The 16,020-nt window shown below is 51.2% G+C and overlaps 1 protein-coding gene across 1 annotated transcript; it reads right to left on the bottom strand.

Moving 5' to 3' along the window:
- Positions 1-6,452: 6,452 nt before the first annotated feature.
- Positions 6,453-7,406, bottom strand: LOC135325819 (olfactory receptor 14C36-like). Its single transcript, XM_064503797.1, has one exon. It carries the CDS (start codon positions 7,404-7,406, stop codon positions 6,453-6,455), a length of 954 nt encoding a protein of 317 aa, XP_064359867.1.
- Between the last annotated feature and the right edge of the window lie 8,614 nt (positions 7,407-16,020).

Raw genomic sequence — 16,020 nt, 5'->3', positions numbered from 1 at the left:
TCGCTTGTTGACCTTAGGGAAAACATTCAGCTTCCCCATGGCCATGGCTAGATTCAGGGCTGCTTGGCAGGTACCCCCAGTGGCCCTGATTTTTCATTGGCTTCACCTTCTTTGCATTTTCCCCTCTTTTCCACCTTACAAGCCCTTCTCTTTTACCACCCTGATCTCCTCCCATGCAATCAGCACACCACTGTTTACCCATTGACCCTGGTCTTGCTTGCGTTGTACCTTCCTTTGGCTTCTCTGAGATGGTTGCCACGCTCATTTCAACCGTTTCTGGCAGTTCTTTTAAAAGTGTGGCCTTTATTGGTTGGTCATGCTGTTATCCTGTCAGAGGCATGGCAAGATAGGATGAGCCATCTGCACACACACACATTCACAGCTGACACAAAGGAGCTTGAATTCAGAGGGACCTTGAGAAGCTTGGATGTTAGGCCAAGAGAAACCTCCTGAAATTGTGCAAGGAGAAGCGGCAGGTCCTGCCTTGAGGGAGTGACGCTGAGGAGAAGGGCCTGGACATCAGGAGGGATGCCATATGAGCCTGTGGTGCATGCTTACCACAGATCAGGCCAGCTGCATACGAGGCTGCATTAGGAAGCGTGTGGCCCCCCAGACAAGGACAGTTATTATCCCCCTCAACCCAGCACTGGGGTGGCCACACCTGGAGAACAGTGTGTCCCAGTGTGGTACACCCAGTGCTGGAGGAATGGGGAGGACCTGGAGAGGGTGCAGAGGAGGTGTGCCAAGAGGAGGCTTGGGTCCTGCAGCACATGAGCTGTACAGGGAGGCCGAGGGACCTGGGCTACATTATCCTGGTGAAGTGGAGGCTAAGGGCAGTAGAGTAGCAGCCCATGAGTGCTTGAAGGGAGGTTTCAAAGATTTTGGTGCTTTTTTTGGTGGTGGGAAGCAGCACGAGAAGGGGAAAGAGCTACAGTCTTCAGCTTGAGAGGTTCAGAATGGATGTTAAAAAAAGAAATGCCCCTTGAAGGGTAGTGCTGTGGTGCAAGAGGTCAGGCAGAGGGAGTCTGTGGTGAGCCCCTGGCTTTGTGTTTGAAGGAAAAGCAAGGGAGGGTGGAGAGGCATCAGTAAAGGTGGGCAGATCCCTGGGTGAGAGCAAGGAGGGGAAGCAGGCTGGGTGTCTACAGGCTGCAGTGGAGCAGGTGCAGGCATGGGACAGTGTAGGACAGCCTGGTGTGGAGATGGCCAGGGGCACTGCCAAGGCTGAAAGCTTCCGACAGAACTGAGATCTTTGTCCTCTTGGCTATGGCTGCTGTACCTGCCACTGAGGCCTGCCAGAAGACACCATGTCCTTGTAGTCCAGGGCCTTGTTTCCTCCTCCTGCAGGGAGTCCTCTCGCTGTCCCTCACTCAGTGTGGCACACCCCCACCCTCACACTGCCCCCACAAAGAGCCCTGAGCAAAGCAGGAGGGAAAGCATCACCCTACTCAGGGGCTGGGTGTCAGTGATGGCCATGTGGTATGATAAAACACATCCATGTGTTCTAGGCATCAGAGCTACTCGCACATTTTCTTTACCTACCTGTAACAACTGCCTCTGTTCTCATCAGCCCCTGGAGAGGCTCTGTGAGTAATGGCCCTCAGGGGGACTCATTAACACTCCAAGAAACTTTATGATTTGCTTCTGAATTCAACTTCTTGAGAGGTTGGTTCATTCTCCTCTCAGAATCTGAGGTTCATGGACTCAGCACCAAATACCCCTGCTGAGGGGTCACTGCAATGCAAAAGCCCTAGGGAGCCACGTCTATCTCCATAATTTCCCTCAGTTCTTCAGATCTGGAGTGGCTAATTGGAGAGGTTTCAGGAGTGTCTTTACAAGAGGAAGATATAAATGAGCACCTAAAAAAAGACAAAATACTCCAGCTTTTAAAGTTTTCTTTACTTTTCAACTTACAGAACAAGTGATATCTACATTCTCTGATTCATAGTGACTCAGAGGGTCTCCCAATGAATCCTGATGTGTGAGAAAAGCAGGATTTTTGACAGCAGACATGTACAAACAGCCTTCCTCCCACCTCCCCAGCCTCGTCATTTCTCTCTTCGGCCACTGGGGACCTACATCACCCTTGTAAAAATCAACCCTTTTTCCACTGGAGTCTGTAGCTGAGTGTTACAGCCTCTATGCACCAATTCCCACCTGCTTTCCTTCGAGAACTAGCTCCAAAGAGACATAGGAGGATAATTCTGAGCTGTGATCAAAACAACAAAACATGATACATTTGAATGAAAAAATAAAATACACTCCTTAACTGCATGCTAAGTCCAAGGCGCCTCCAGTAATGTTCACTTTCCACAAGGAATAACCTTGCTAGAAATATTTTTGACAGCCAGACAGGAAAGGAGAGATAGCAACACAATTCAGGAGTTGTCTAAAGAAACAATGAGACTTCTGGAAGAGGAGGCAAGGTGAACTATCTGAGTTATTAAAGAGTAAGAGCAGGAGGAGAAATGGAAAACTATGGAAAGTTGCTTTCTACACATAGTCTGATGCAAAGATGACTGTAGAAATAATCAAGTTAATCAGGGCATGGGGAAAGATGTGAAAGATTGGTGAGGTTAAAAGCACAGTAGAAGAGACAGAGCAGTGAGAATGCAAGTTTGAGGGAGATCAGTATTTCTTCTCCTGAGATTCATACCCTTCCTGAAGATTTCCAAGAGTTTCTCAAGGGAAAACGTGGAGAATTTATTAAAATTATTGAATTATTGCAGCTGAGGAAAAGGTGCTCATATTTTTAAAACAGTTTTAAACAGTCCTTCACCTTTTCATACAGAGCTCAGGTGTCTAACCACAAGCATGCAGTGGCACTTGGAGAGGCCCTGGTGTATGTGAGGTACTTGCCTGGGCCTGGCAGCTCTCAGAGTTGACCTGTGGGAGACCGGAGCCCCTCTGCGCTGCAGACAGAGGCTGGGCAGAGGGGACCAGGGCTCCTACAAAGGCCCCACATGTCCGTGTCCCTGTCACTGCATCTCACCCCAGGTCTGGAAATCACTTTCCTTTTAAAAAAAAAAAACACACACACACACACACGCAATCCGCCCCAAACACCAACAAGGAGGATTATAATAATATAAAGAGTGTTAAAAGCTGAAGAGTGTAAAAAAATATTCTTTGCTTTAGGGTTTTTTTTTTATTTATTTCATGTTTATTGTCATTTTCTAAACATTTCTGTTACAATCAGGCCTACACCATTAAAAAAGATGACTCTGTTTTTCACACACAGTCCAGTGCTCACCAAAACCACTCCCTGCCCAGGGCTCTCCATGCCACTCCTCACTCGTTCCAAAGAGCAAGGCGCACTCTGAGGGCTTGAGCTCTCTTTACCAGGAGCAGAAAACAGGGTGACCAGCTTCAATGAAATGCGATATATTTGGATGGCCAAATTGGCGCCAATCTCAACATACCTGTGTTGCAGTGCTGTTTAAAAGGAGGCCCTAAACATCTAGCTGCATGGTCAATGAAGTGTAACCGATTTTAGGCAGCAACAGGGAGGAGGCTGATCTCACCCAGTGCCAGACCCTTCCATGCAGATGTCTCTGCCTAATCCAGCTGCCTGCACTTCCCTTTCTAGGCAATAGAGAGAAATAAGGTGTCTCCCTGAGAGATCTTGGGAGACTTCTCCTGGTGACCAGCTAGTGCTCCAGAAAGGTTCCCGTAGCTCCGGGATCACACTCCCCAGCACTGCCTGCGAACACAGCATTTCCAGAACTTCAAATATTATTTGTCAATTCTTACGAATTTTTCCTTTCCTTTTTATTGGCAGCACCATGTCCATGCACTACAGTAACTACTTCCTCTGATTGAGTATATACATGCACATATACAGCTATTCGTCATGCCATATTTGCTCCCAACACTCTCAATGGGGAAATTTTCTGCCAAGGAACAACTATAGTTAAATGGACATACTTCTGTCTTTCAGTTTGCAGATCTCAACAGTTTGCTACAGGTAGAACATGGACAACTGTGTCAAAGGCCTTGCCAAAATGAAGGCACACAAAGTCCCCTGCTTTCCCCTCGTGCCCACAGTCTTATGGTAGAAGGCAATCAGGTTGGTCAGGCACAGTTTCCATTTCCTTTTCATCAGCCCATGCTGGCTCTGCCAATCCTTGCCCTCCATGTGCTTGGAGATGGTTTCCAGGAGCATTTGCTCCATCACCTTCCCAGGGACTCGCATGAAGCTGACCTGCATTCTTCCTCTTGCCCTTCTCTGGAAATGGGTGTGATGTCTGCCTTTTCCCAGATAGCAGGAACCTCCCTGCTTGCCCCGACATTTCAAAGACAATCAAGAGCAATGTCACACGGGCACTAACAGCCTTAGGGACCAGGGGGGCCTGGGGGCAGATCTTACCAGTAGCATGGAAGGTAGAAAAGACAAGGAGATATCCAGCTTTTTTGTCATTATGTCCCCTGCCCCACTGAGCAGTGAGAGCACATTCTCCTTAGCTGCCTTCCTTGTGCTGCCAGCATGCTTACAAAAGCCCTCCTGGTTGCCCTCCCCACCCCTTGCAAGCTCCAGCTCCAACTCCAGCTCCAGCTGAGCTTTGGCTTCCCTAACTCCATCGCTGCACCCACAGGCAACGTTTCTATCTGCCTCCTGGGCAGCCTCTTCCCCCTTCCACCCTCCGGGAACTTCCTTCCTGTGGTTGAACTCCTAAGTCAGGGTGCCCCTGGTCATCCATGCGGTTCTCCTGCCAGGCCCTGCTTGACTCCCATCACATCACACTGGTTTGTTCCTGGGCTTTGAGGACGTTGTCCCTGAAGATCCACGAGGGATCCATGGCCTCTCTGCCCTCCAGGACAGTCTCCTGTGCCAATTAACCTGGTTCTGGCCTAACAGCAGCACAGGCACAGGTGACTTCCAGGAACCTACACCAACCAATCAGGTACTGAGGCAGAAGTCACCTCACAATCAGCACTGAAGCCCTTTGCCGGCTTCTGAGGTAGCAGTGACCTTACAGCCCCATATGTGAGCCCTGTGCCTGCTGCTGGCCTATCAGGTCCTGGGGCAGAAGTGACCTCACAAACACAAACCCCAGCCATGTGCCTGCTCCTGGCCTGTCATGTTCTCTCACAGAAGTGACCCTCTCCTTGACTCCCAGCAGTGTGGGGAAGGTTGTTCTCTGGGATTTGCTTGCTTCTGCAAGAGCTTCTCAGGAGCTAGGAGAGGGCCTCGGAGGTGGCAGTGCCCTGGCCCCAGGCACACAGCAGCACCTTCACTCTGCCAGCCATGGGACCTCTCTTTCCTCCCCCCAGGTCTCTGCTCTCCAAGCTGCTCTCCAACAGGGTGACAAGTGCCTGAGGTCCCCTTGCCCACCCAGAGGACATGGTCCTGATGGATTCCCATGAGCACTGCCAGATGGTTGTCCCCAAGCGCCTGACCCAGGAAGTGTTTGCAGGAGGGAGACAATCGGTTATCACAGCCACAGGCAATGCAGTGCCATGAGGATCCCTCCAGGCCTGTTCTTCCAGCACTTCCTTGAATGACATGCTTGGGGGGAACAGCAAGGGCCAGGTCCCATCTGTGCCCATCCAGCCGGCTGCAGGGAGTACCACTGGCCGTGGTGGTCAGGGCAGACCCAGCTGGACGAGCACCATTGCGCCTGTCCACCCCCTCCCAGGGGCTGTGGCTGTGGACGATGCTTGAAGCAAACACAAGGCAGTCCAAATGGCTCAGGAGGGGTTCACGTGTCATTTGGCAGAATGAATGTTTTTTTCATTTTAGATGACATGAACCAGTCTTGAGGCTCCCTTCCCTGTGCCTGCTGGGTCTCCTCTGCCTCTCCTGAGATTTCTGAGCCCTCAGTCAGTGCATTCTTTGGTTTAGCCCTTTACCTTTGGGTGACTCCACTTGGTTTTGTGAGTGTCCCCTCACTGCCCATCCCAGGCACATGCTGTCCCAGGAGATCCCCTGTGCTCTCTGGGTGGATCCATATTCCCTTCCAGAAGGACGGTCATCTGTCGCCAGCCCTGTAATATGGGAGACAGTCCCTGGCAGATACCACTTGGCCACTCGTCCACCCCGGGGGCACTGGCCACTCACAAGTGACAGCTGACTCCAGCCCTCATTCCCAAGCACATCACCCGATGAGTTCATGCCCCTCAGCTGATACAAAAACCAAGCACAGCAAAGGGCCTCTTGGGGTGCAACTCCCTGAGCACATTCTTGGCCCCAGCTGGGGAAGAAGAGCCCAACCTTCAGGCACTGTACTGAGGAAATCCCCTTTTATTACGGAGATGCTACCTGGGAGGCCAGCCCCGACACAGAGACAGGCAGATTTAGGGAAGGCCTCCAGGTCAGAGAGATGGGCTTTGTGCTGCTGGAGAAGTGGGGTGAATTCAAGCATTTACAAACATGATTGTCGCAGAGAGAATGCCCAAAGCATGAGAGTTGCCTGAGATAAATTAGAAATCACTCGTGAGGTGAGATGGACAGTTCATTGCTGCTGAAACAGTACTAATTGAATGAGTTTCTTCAGTGTGTCCTTGAGCTCCTTGTTCCTCATGCTGTAGATGAGGGGGTTCACTGTTGGAGGAACCACTGCGTACAGGACAGCTGCCACCAGATCCAGAGATGGGGAGGAGATGGAGGGAGGCTTCAGGTAGACAAACATTGCGGTGACAACAAACAGGGAGACCACGGCCAGGTGAGGGAGGCACATGGAGAGGGCTTTGTGCTGGCCCTGCTCAGAGGGGATCCTCAGCACAGCAGTGAAGATGTGCACATAGGAGACAACAATGAAAACAAAACATCCAAAGCCTAAACAAACACTAACCACAAGAACCCCAAGTTCCCTGAGGTAGGAGTCTGAGCAGGAGAGCTTGAGGATCTGTGGGATTTCACAGAAGAACTGCTCCACAGCATTGCTTTGGCAGAGTGGTATTGAAAATGTGTTTCCAGTGTGCAGGAGAGCATGGAGAAATCCACTGCTCCAGGCAGCTGCTGCCATTTTGACACAAGCTCTGCTGCCCATTATGGTCTTGTAATGCAGGGGTTTGCAGATGGCAATGAAGCGGTCATAGGCCATGATTGTGAGAACAGAATACTCAGTTGACAAGAAAAAGGCCAACAGAAAGACCTGTGCAGCACATCCTGAGTAGGAAATGGCCCTGGTGTCCCACAGGGAATTGGCCATGGATTTGGGGACAGTGGTGGAGATGGTGCCAAGGTCAAGGAGGGAGAGGCTGAGGAGGAAGAAGTACATGGGGGTGTGGAGGCGGTGGTTGCAGGCTATGGCTGTGCTGATGAGGCCGTTGGCCAGGAGGGCAGCCAGGTAGATGTCCAGAAAGAATGCAAAGTGCAAGAGTTGCAGCCCCCAGGTGTCTGCAAATGCCATGAGGAGGAACTCATTGAAGGTGCTGCTGTTGGACCTTTTGCTTCCTCCAAGCATGTGTGACTGTCCAAAGAAGAAAAGACATTAAGAAGTTAGGAAACTTTTTTAAGTAAAAACCCCCCAAATCATCAAGTTCTTATAAAACCCCCCCATACTGCCTCTCCCTTTACTGAGAGGATCTGTGTGTAGCACCCTTCCTTGAGCTCCACTTTGCACTGCCTGGGTGTGCTGAGAGGATCAGGGGCCTCTGTCCATGGGCTCCAGAGGAGTCAGCCCTGCCATTCAGTAGTGGGAACATGGGAATGGGGGTGACCAGCTCTGACATTTGCAATTTCTCTCAGGTGAAATCCCCTTGTCATATGGAAGGGCTCTTCAGTGTCTTCAACACCAGTTCTAAACAATGAAGGTTGAGGAACAGAGTTTTAACGACGTTTTAATAATGCTTATCTTCTTTGAGATGCTCCTGTCACACCTGGGGAGTGCTTCTCAAGGGCAGAAATTCTCAGCATTTCTACTGTGAATCCTGAGAAAAACAATTCATTGTCTCTTTGTGCAGAGTGAGCACAGCTTGTCTGTCTATTAGCCTTGTTCCCAGCTGTCCTTTGCTCACACCTCTTTGAGCTGGAGGATGATCAGTCACCTGTTACCCCAAAAAGAAACCAGCCACTGCTGAGAGCAGAGGAGTCCAGTTTCAAACTGTGGAGCACCAAACTTCTCACCCTTTCTCAGGGCACCAGAGCGAGGTCTGCACACTCCCCCGCTAGCCAAGGACACACAGGGCTCTTTTCAGCTGCTCGTATACAGCTTCCCACCACCATTTCCGTACTCTTAGCATCTCTGCAGCTTCTTCGGATGTCTTTGAGACATCACAGAGATGCTATGAGGCAGCAGTTCCCTTCCGGAGCACAGCTCAAAGCCGGGCATTACATGGCAGGGAAATGGTCAAAGGACGGTTAGGACAGAAGATGGGCTCTCCTTAAAGGAGGGTGAGCTCATTTCACACCCCTATCAACTGCATTTCCTGGAGCTGCACAGGTACAAAGGAGGCTGAGGACTCGCAGGGCAGGTGTCTGAACTGCAGCTGAAAACCCACCAGCCCCAGGGACCCCGAGAGAACAGAAGCAGCACGGACAGGAGGGGAAACAAGGAGCAACACGATAATCCTGCTGCAAAGGGAGACAAGGAGAGAGAAAGACAGACAGACAGGCACCTTGGGAAAGCCTTCACCTTCCCCAGGTGCACACACTGCCTCGCAGACGGCAGCATTGCAGGGCAGTCGCTCTCAGCCCCTTTGCCAGGCAGCATGAAATGGGCCCGTGGCAGGAGAGATGCCCCTCTCCTCTGCTGCAGGTCTGGCCACAGAGGAGGTGGCTCATGGCCTGGACTCCATGGCTGTCAGGGCAGAGGCTCTATGGGGTGGGAGAGGAGACACGGGGGGCTGGCTCGGAGGAAGGTGTCTGTATCGGAGGGACTGACCATGATTTGCTCCAGTCCATCTGCCCATGGCGATTCTGTTTGCAGTTCCCTCTCATTCCCTGCCCGTCTCTGCTGCCTGCAGCTGTCCCTGCTGGCAGCTCTTTCTCTGTCCCAGCGTCTTTTCCCCGCTGGTGCTCACAGACCCCATCCCACCCTCTGCATGCTCCGTTCTGCCCTGCAGAGACTGCCTGGGACAGGGCATTAGGCAGGGCTATCTCTGTGCTTGCAGGTCCTAAGGAGCAGGTCAGAAAAACCCTCTTGAGGCCATAAAGGTGGTGCTGGTGCTGTCTGTAGGCTGACGTGGGGTCGAGGGGGTTTGCTGAAGTTTCTCACAGACCTACTGATCTCTGGGAGTGAAGGTCTGGGAGTCCAAGTTCCTTGCAAAACCAGAAGACTCTTCCCTTTTTTGCCCCTGCCAAGATTAGGATCTAGTTTTTCTAGGTTTTTTAGTCCTAACTGGCTTTTACCAGAAAGGAAAGCTCCATCCCTTTCAATTAGCCTTTTTCTGACCTTTCTCTGAAAAGACCCTCAGACATGTCCTGTGCATGAGCTACAGTACCCCTGAGCCATGTAGCCCCTTCTCGAGGAGAGAATGAACCTGTCCTGTCAGAGGTCGCTGAATTTGTGCCTGAATCTATCAGCTGTAGAATGGGATGGGTTTAGAAGATCACTCCAGGAACCTCAGTAGTATTTCCCTGCAGCCAGAGACTTACCATGCAAAGGCTGTGAAGACTTTTCCCACAACGAGCTCTCCTCTGTCCTCCCACTCCACACTGCCGTTCATTTCTCTCTCTCATCTCACCTTATGCCAGCAACAACAGGCAGTGCCCGGAGCCCTGCTGCTCTTTGCAGAGGAGCTGCTCCTGGACCCAGCAGTCTCTCAGCAGTGCTGCCAGGTAGCCATGACCTCCCTCTGTCCCAGGAGCCTGGTCCCACTCAGCAGCAGAGGCCCAGCAGAAGGCACAGATTCTTCTGTCCCTTGTGCTCCCTCCTCCTGGGAAATGTTCACTGAAGTAGATGAAAATAACCATCTGTGGTGCCTCTCTAAATAATGCAGAGGGACCAGTTACAGCATTGTAATTTCTCTCATCAGAGCCTGGCCATGCTATGGTAACTGCTGAGCCTCACTTTCCCTAACACTGACCTGCTATGCCTTACGGTGATCAGCCTGTGTACCCCTTACAGTGCGGTTTATTACCGAGCCAGAATATAGAATTTAGGCGGGAATTTAAGACTCACCCTTTCGGTGCCTCCCGTTGCTGAAGATCCCAGGTCAACTCACCCGATGGCGCCAGATGATCGTTTGGAGATGAGAGGCCCCAACAGTGGTGGCCTAGGGTCCCACCTGGGGTGCCAAACTGTTATGGAAAGTTAGGCTCAGCAGTTACCATAACAGGGTCCGACCCCAGGTTCTCGCTGAGACAGAAGTTCGAAGCCAAATCGGAACGAAATAAATTTTAATAACATACGTGCAGTAATTACAGATCAAGCTGAGTGCCTTCGAAGAGGAGGGGACCCCAAACAGGGAAATCCCTGGGCAACTATACCCTTACAATCTAAGTTCCCCCACCCCTGATGCAATAGTTCAGACCAATAGTAATTTTTAGGTCTGGGGTCTTCCCGTTCATTGTTGGGTCCTTTCATTGTCTCTAGGCGGGCCACCTCTTTTCTTATCTCTACGGTTGCAGCTTCTGCTGTCGGCTGTAAGTTTCTTCTCTTCCAGCCTGAACCCGCCCTGGGGCCTTCCTTTATGTAACTAGGTAAAAATTCAACATATTTTCTCAGTGCAGCCTAAGGCTTCAGCAAATTTAGCTGCTAATGCTAAGCAAGTATTATCTAAGTAGTGTTAACTCATGCATGTTTGCACAAGCATAAGGGTTCATCTCTAGTTCTCTTTCATGGCCTAATGCTAAGCAACTAACTCTAGGCAGCTTCAGTCCAATATTCTTTAACAGGTCAGCTATGAGAGATGGAAACGTCCCCCTTGGGAAGACCCTATTTCCATGTCCTAACTATACAGGACACCTAGACGAGGACAAGGAGGAGGTGATTTTCCCATGGCTCAGGTATTGATCCAGATGAGTCAATCTGGGCATCACATGACAGTTTAGAGGCCCCTGGAATGGAGTGGGATTCAGCTTCCTCCTGTGAACTCCACAAACATGCAGGAGGTGGGATTCCCTTTGCCCAGCCTGAAGTGAGCACAACAGAGATGGCTGCATGCAAACTCCTTGTCTGTGCTCCCATTATAATCCCCGGAAATGGAGGGTGGAGCTCAATTGCATGGCAACACCTGCTGCCATTTGAAGATACAGAGGTCCAAGGCATGTGCCAGTGTCTGCTTGCTCTGATGGAGCAGCTATGAGACCTACATCCTTCTGGAGACCCATGTGGGGCCAGGTGGGGAATTTCCCAGGCAATGTGAAATGACACCAGATGCCTGCTACCACTAGAGATCCACTCATTATGAAGCTGAGTCAAAAGCAGATCCCTACACTGAAAACAGTTGATGTCATTCAATGCAGGTGCTTCCTTTAATGACAAAAATAGGCCTGCAGTCCATGTCAGATTCCTGGGGCTTCCCGTACAGACACATGTCTCTCACCGATATAGCATGGGACCTACAGGAAAGCCAGGCCCTTTTGGAGTGCTTGCTGGGCAAGTGTCCCAGGGCCTCTCAGGTGTCCTACCTGTGCCCAAACAACTGAATGCCATCTACTACCTTCAGGCCAAGGCCATCCCATCTACATCCAAGAATGCTTCATAAATGAGAGGCCCATCACACCAAGGTCTCCACTCATGTCCCTGCACTCTTAAAACCCTTCTAGCTCTCCTCTCTCTGAACGGCTTTTCTCCCCCAGATGATATGAACAGGGACTGTGGTAAGCATGTCCACAGGCTGGCTGCATCACAGGCTTTCCAGGCCCAGGGACTTTCTCTGGGGCACCTTGTCCTCCCTGGAGATCAGTTCACCTATGTCATAGGCCCAAGGTGCTGCAGGGTCAGCCTGGGCAGCAAACCCCTCTCCTGCCATTCCAGCACGGCCCAGCTCTGTTTCCTCCTGGCCTTGGGCACTGCAGGCTTTGCTCTGTTAGTGGGAACCTCATGTCACCATTACATTGCCACCTGCCATCTATGCCAGCATGTCTCTGCTCTTAATCAAAGCTTGTGCATGCAGCAGGTCCTTGGTAACAGGTTTGCCTCTGGCAAATCTCCAGTCGGTGCCACAGCTGAGGTGCTGAAATCAAAATATATGCAAACAAATACAGGCACAGGCAAATGGACACGTACAAGCCGTCACAGGACTGCCACAACTGAGATGTGGTGGGATCACTCCCATGACTTGAGTGCTGTGATGGTGGGTACAAATCCTTCAGCAGAGACTGAAAGGGAAGAGGAGGAGGGGGGGGATGCCCTTTGTGTGAAAGTGACGCTCAGATGCATGGAGCTCTTCCATGGGATGGACAAAGGGAGGCAGCTCTGGAGGGCAGAAGAGCTCAGAAAAGCTGGCAGATCATTAAGGACAGCACCCACAAAGCCCCACCAATGCTCCATACTGACAGGTTATAAAACTTGTAGACATCTCCGGACCCTGGCTTGGCTAAACAGGGAACTCCAACCTGAGCTCTAGGGCAATAAGGCTGCATAAGGGAAGAAAGGAGAGGCTGCAAAGGAGGAATTTAGAAATACTGTCCAGCAAAGTCAGGATTGTGTTAGGGACGTCAAAGCTCCCCTAGGATAGACACTTGCAGGGGATGTCATAAGCATGAAGAGCTGCCACTGCTTCAGTAACAGTGAAAGAATAAACAAGGAAAATGTGGGCTCATGGCTGCATGGGGCAGGGACTCTAATAACAGCAGATCCAGGCAGGTCAGAGGAACTGAATGCCTTTTGGCTTCACCAGCCAAGTCTCCTAGGCTGTTGTGCATAGAGTCAGGACTCCAGACAAGAAAACCCACCTGAGGGCTAAGTGAGGGGTGATTTACAGGAACTCAACCCATATAGATCTGCAGGACTGGATGGGCTGCATGGGAGGACGTTGAGAGAGCTGGCTGCTGCCATAGCAAGGCCACTCACTATCATCTTGGAAGGGTTGTGGAGATCAGGGGAGGTCCCAATGACCAGAAAAAGGAATATGTTGTGCCCATCTTCAAAAAAAGTCCATGAGGACAACACAGGCAGCTGCAGGCTGTTCAACCTCCCTGGAGTGAGGAGTGTGTCAAGGAGCTCTTCATCTTGGATCACCTTTCTGAGCACATGAAGGAGAAGAAGGTGCCTGGGAACACTCAGCATGGATTTCCTGCAGGGAAATCATTCCTGACCAACCTGGTTGCCTTCTGTGATAACAGAACTGTACTTGTAGCAGAGCAGAGAGCAGTCGTTTACCCTGTTTTTAGGCAAGATGTTTGACACTGTCTGCCACAATGTTCTCGTATACAAGTAAGGCATCATGGTAGGCTACAGTAGACATCCAGATGGGTGGAAAGCTGGTTGGATGATGGAGGTCAGATGGATTTTATGAATGGGTCAGGCTTTACTGAGAAGCCAGTGACAGTTGGAGGGCGCAGGGGGATCTATACTGCGACCTGACCTGTCTAACAGCTTCATCAGTAACGTGGAGGACACACCCCTATCTGAGTTGAAGCTGAAAGCTAATGGGGCAGAACAGTCAGGTGCTTGAGGGCTGCCATTCAGAGGGACTTCAGCAGGCAGGAAGAATGGGATGTCAGGAATTCTGTGAAATGCAACAAGGACAAATACCAGCTTCTTCACCTCGGATGGACCAACATCCTGCAGTGGTATGGGCGGGAGTGTCTGGCCAGGCAGCAGCTCTGCAGAAAAGGACGTGGCAGTCTTTGTGGGCAGGGAGCTCAACATGAGCCAGCAGTGTTCCCTGGAAGCAGTGGAGGCCACAGCATCCTGGGCTCCATGAACAGCAGCACTGCCAGGATACGGAGGGAAGTGATTATCCCCCTCTACTCAGCACTCCTCAGCGCACATCTAGATATGCCATCAATTAAGGACCCCCTGTAGAAGAACGCTGTTGATCACTCAGAGTTCAAGGTGTTTGGAGGCTGGAGCACTTGCCCTGTGAGGAAAGGTTGAGGGAAGGGGGCTTGTTCAGCCTGGAAAAGGGAAGGGGTTTAGGGGGACGCGTAGCAGCTTCCCAACTCAAGGTTACTGCCAATAAAGAACCAGGCTCTTTACGGAGAGTCATATCAGGAACCTTTGTCTCTGTGGAAGCATAAGGGAGCTGGGCTTGTTCAGCCTGGAGAAGGGGAGATCTAATAACAGGCTGCCCATACCTACCAGGAGGTCATCAAGAAGATGGAGCCAGCCTTTTCACCACTGTGCACCATGGGAGGAGGAGGCCCAGTGGGCATTACCTGAAACAAGAGAGGTTCAGGCTGGGGATAAGCAAAAATGTTTTAACCATCCAAACAGTGAAGCACTGGGGCAGGTTGCCCAGAGAGGTTGTGCCACCTCCATCCTCAGAGGTTCTCAAGACCTAAATGACTAAAGCCCTCAGCAACCTGCTTGGAGCTGACAGCTGAGCCTGCTGTGAGAAGCACGTTGGGCTAGAGACAACCGGAGGTCCCTTCCAGCCTGAATGATTTGGCATTTCCTTCCACCCTTGGTCTTCCATTCTTGACCTTAGGGAAAACATTCAGCTTCCCCATGGCTATGGAAGTATGTCAGACAAAAATAAGATTAGATTAACTGCATGTTTCTTGTTCTGCTCTGGTCAGAGCAGTTCAGATTCAGGGCTGCTTGGCAGGTACCCCCAGGTGGCCCTGATTTTTCATTGGCTTCACCTTTTATTGCATTTTTCACTCCTGTCCACCTTACAAGGCCTTTTCTTTTATCACCTTTATCTCCTCCCATGCAATCAGTACACCTCTGTTTACCCTGTCCCCATTGACCCAGGTTTTGCTTGCTTTGTACCTGTCCTTGGCTTCTCTGAGATGGTTGCCATGCTCATTTCAACCATTTCCAGCAGTTCCCTTACAATAGTACCACCTTTATTATCTGTAGTGTCCTGGAGTTGGTGATGCTGTTATCCTGTCAGAAGCATGGCAAGATAGGATGAGCCATCTGCACACACACACATTCACAGCTGACACAAAGGAGCTTGAGTTGAGAGGGACCTTGAGAAGCTTGGAGATGAGGCCAACAGAAACCTCCTGAAGTTGTGCAAGGAGAAGCGGCAGGTCCTGCCTTGGGGGAGTGACCCTGAGGAGAAGGGCCTGGACGTCATGAGGGATGCCATACGAGCCCGTGGTGCATGCTCACCACAGATCAGGCCAGCTGCATGTGGGGCTGCATTAGGAAGCGTGTGGCCCCCCAGACAAGGACTGCTTTTATCCCTCCACTCAGCACTGGGGTGGCCACACCTGGAGAACAGTGTGTCCCAGTGTGGTACACCCAGTGCTGGAGGAATGGGGAGGACCTGGAGAGGGTGCAGAGGAGGTCTGCCAAGAGCGGGTATGGGTCCTGCAGCATATGAGCTGTACAGGGAGGCTGAGGGACCTGGGCTACATTATCCTGGTGAAGTGGAGGCTAAGGGCAGTAGAGTAGCAGCCCGTGAATGCTTGAAGGGTGATTTAAGAAATGGTGGCTCTTTTCTTGGTAGTGGAAAGCAGCACGAGAAGGGAAACAGCCACAGTCTTCAGCTTGAGAGGTTCAGAATGGATGTTAGAAAAAGAAATGCCCCCTGAAGGTTAGTGCTGTGATGCAAGAAGTCAGCCAGAAGGAACCTGTGGTGAGTCCCTGGCTTTGTGTTTCAAGTAAAAAAAAAGCAAGGGAGAATGCAAAGACATCCGTAAAGGTGGGCAGATCCCTGGGTGAGAGCAAGGTGGGGGAAGCAGGCTGGGTGTCTACAGGCTGCAGTGGAGCAGGCGCAGGCATGGGACAGTGTAGGACAGCCTGGTGTGGAGATGGCCAGGGGCACTGCCAAGGCTGAAAGCTTCCGACAGAACTGAGATCTCTGTCCTCTTGGCTATGGCTCCTGTACCTGCCACTGAGGCCTGCCAGAAGACACCATTTCCTTGTAGTCCAGGGCCTTGTTTCCTCCTCCTCCTGTTGGGGGGGCCTGCGAGATGCCATCTCATTGTCCCTCACTCAGTGCTGCACCCACACACACACACTGTGGCCACAAAGAGCCCTGAACAAAGTGTGAAGGAAACCATCACCC

The sequence above is a fragment of the Dromaius novaehollandiae genome, unplaced genomic scaffold, assembly GCF_036370855.1.
Source record: "Dromaius novaehollandiae isolate bDroNov1 unplaced genomic scaffold, bDroNov1.hap1 HAP1_SCAFFOLD_30, whole genome shotgun sequence".
Classification (NCBI taxonomy): domain Eukaryota; kingdom Metazoa; phylum Chordata; class Aves; order Casuariiformes; family Dromaiidae; genus Dromaius; species Dromaius novaehollandiae.
This window is presented reverse-complemented; position numbering and strand designations above follow the sequence as displayed.

What these genes read in the sequence shown, in the direction of transcription:
- LOC135325819 (XM_064503797.1), bottom strand. Translation starts at nt 7,406, where the DNA reads ATGCTTGGAGGAAGCAAAAGGTCCAACAGCAGCACCTTCAATGAGTTC.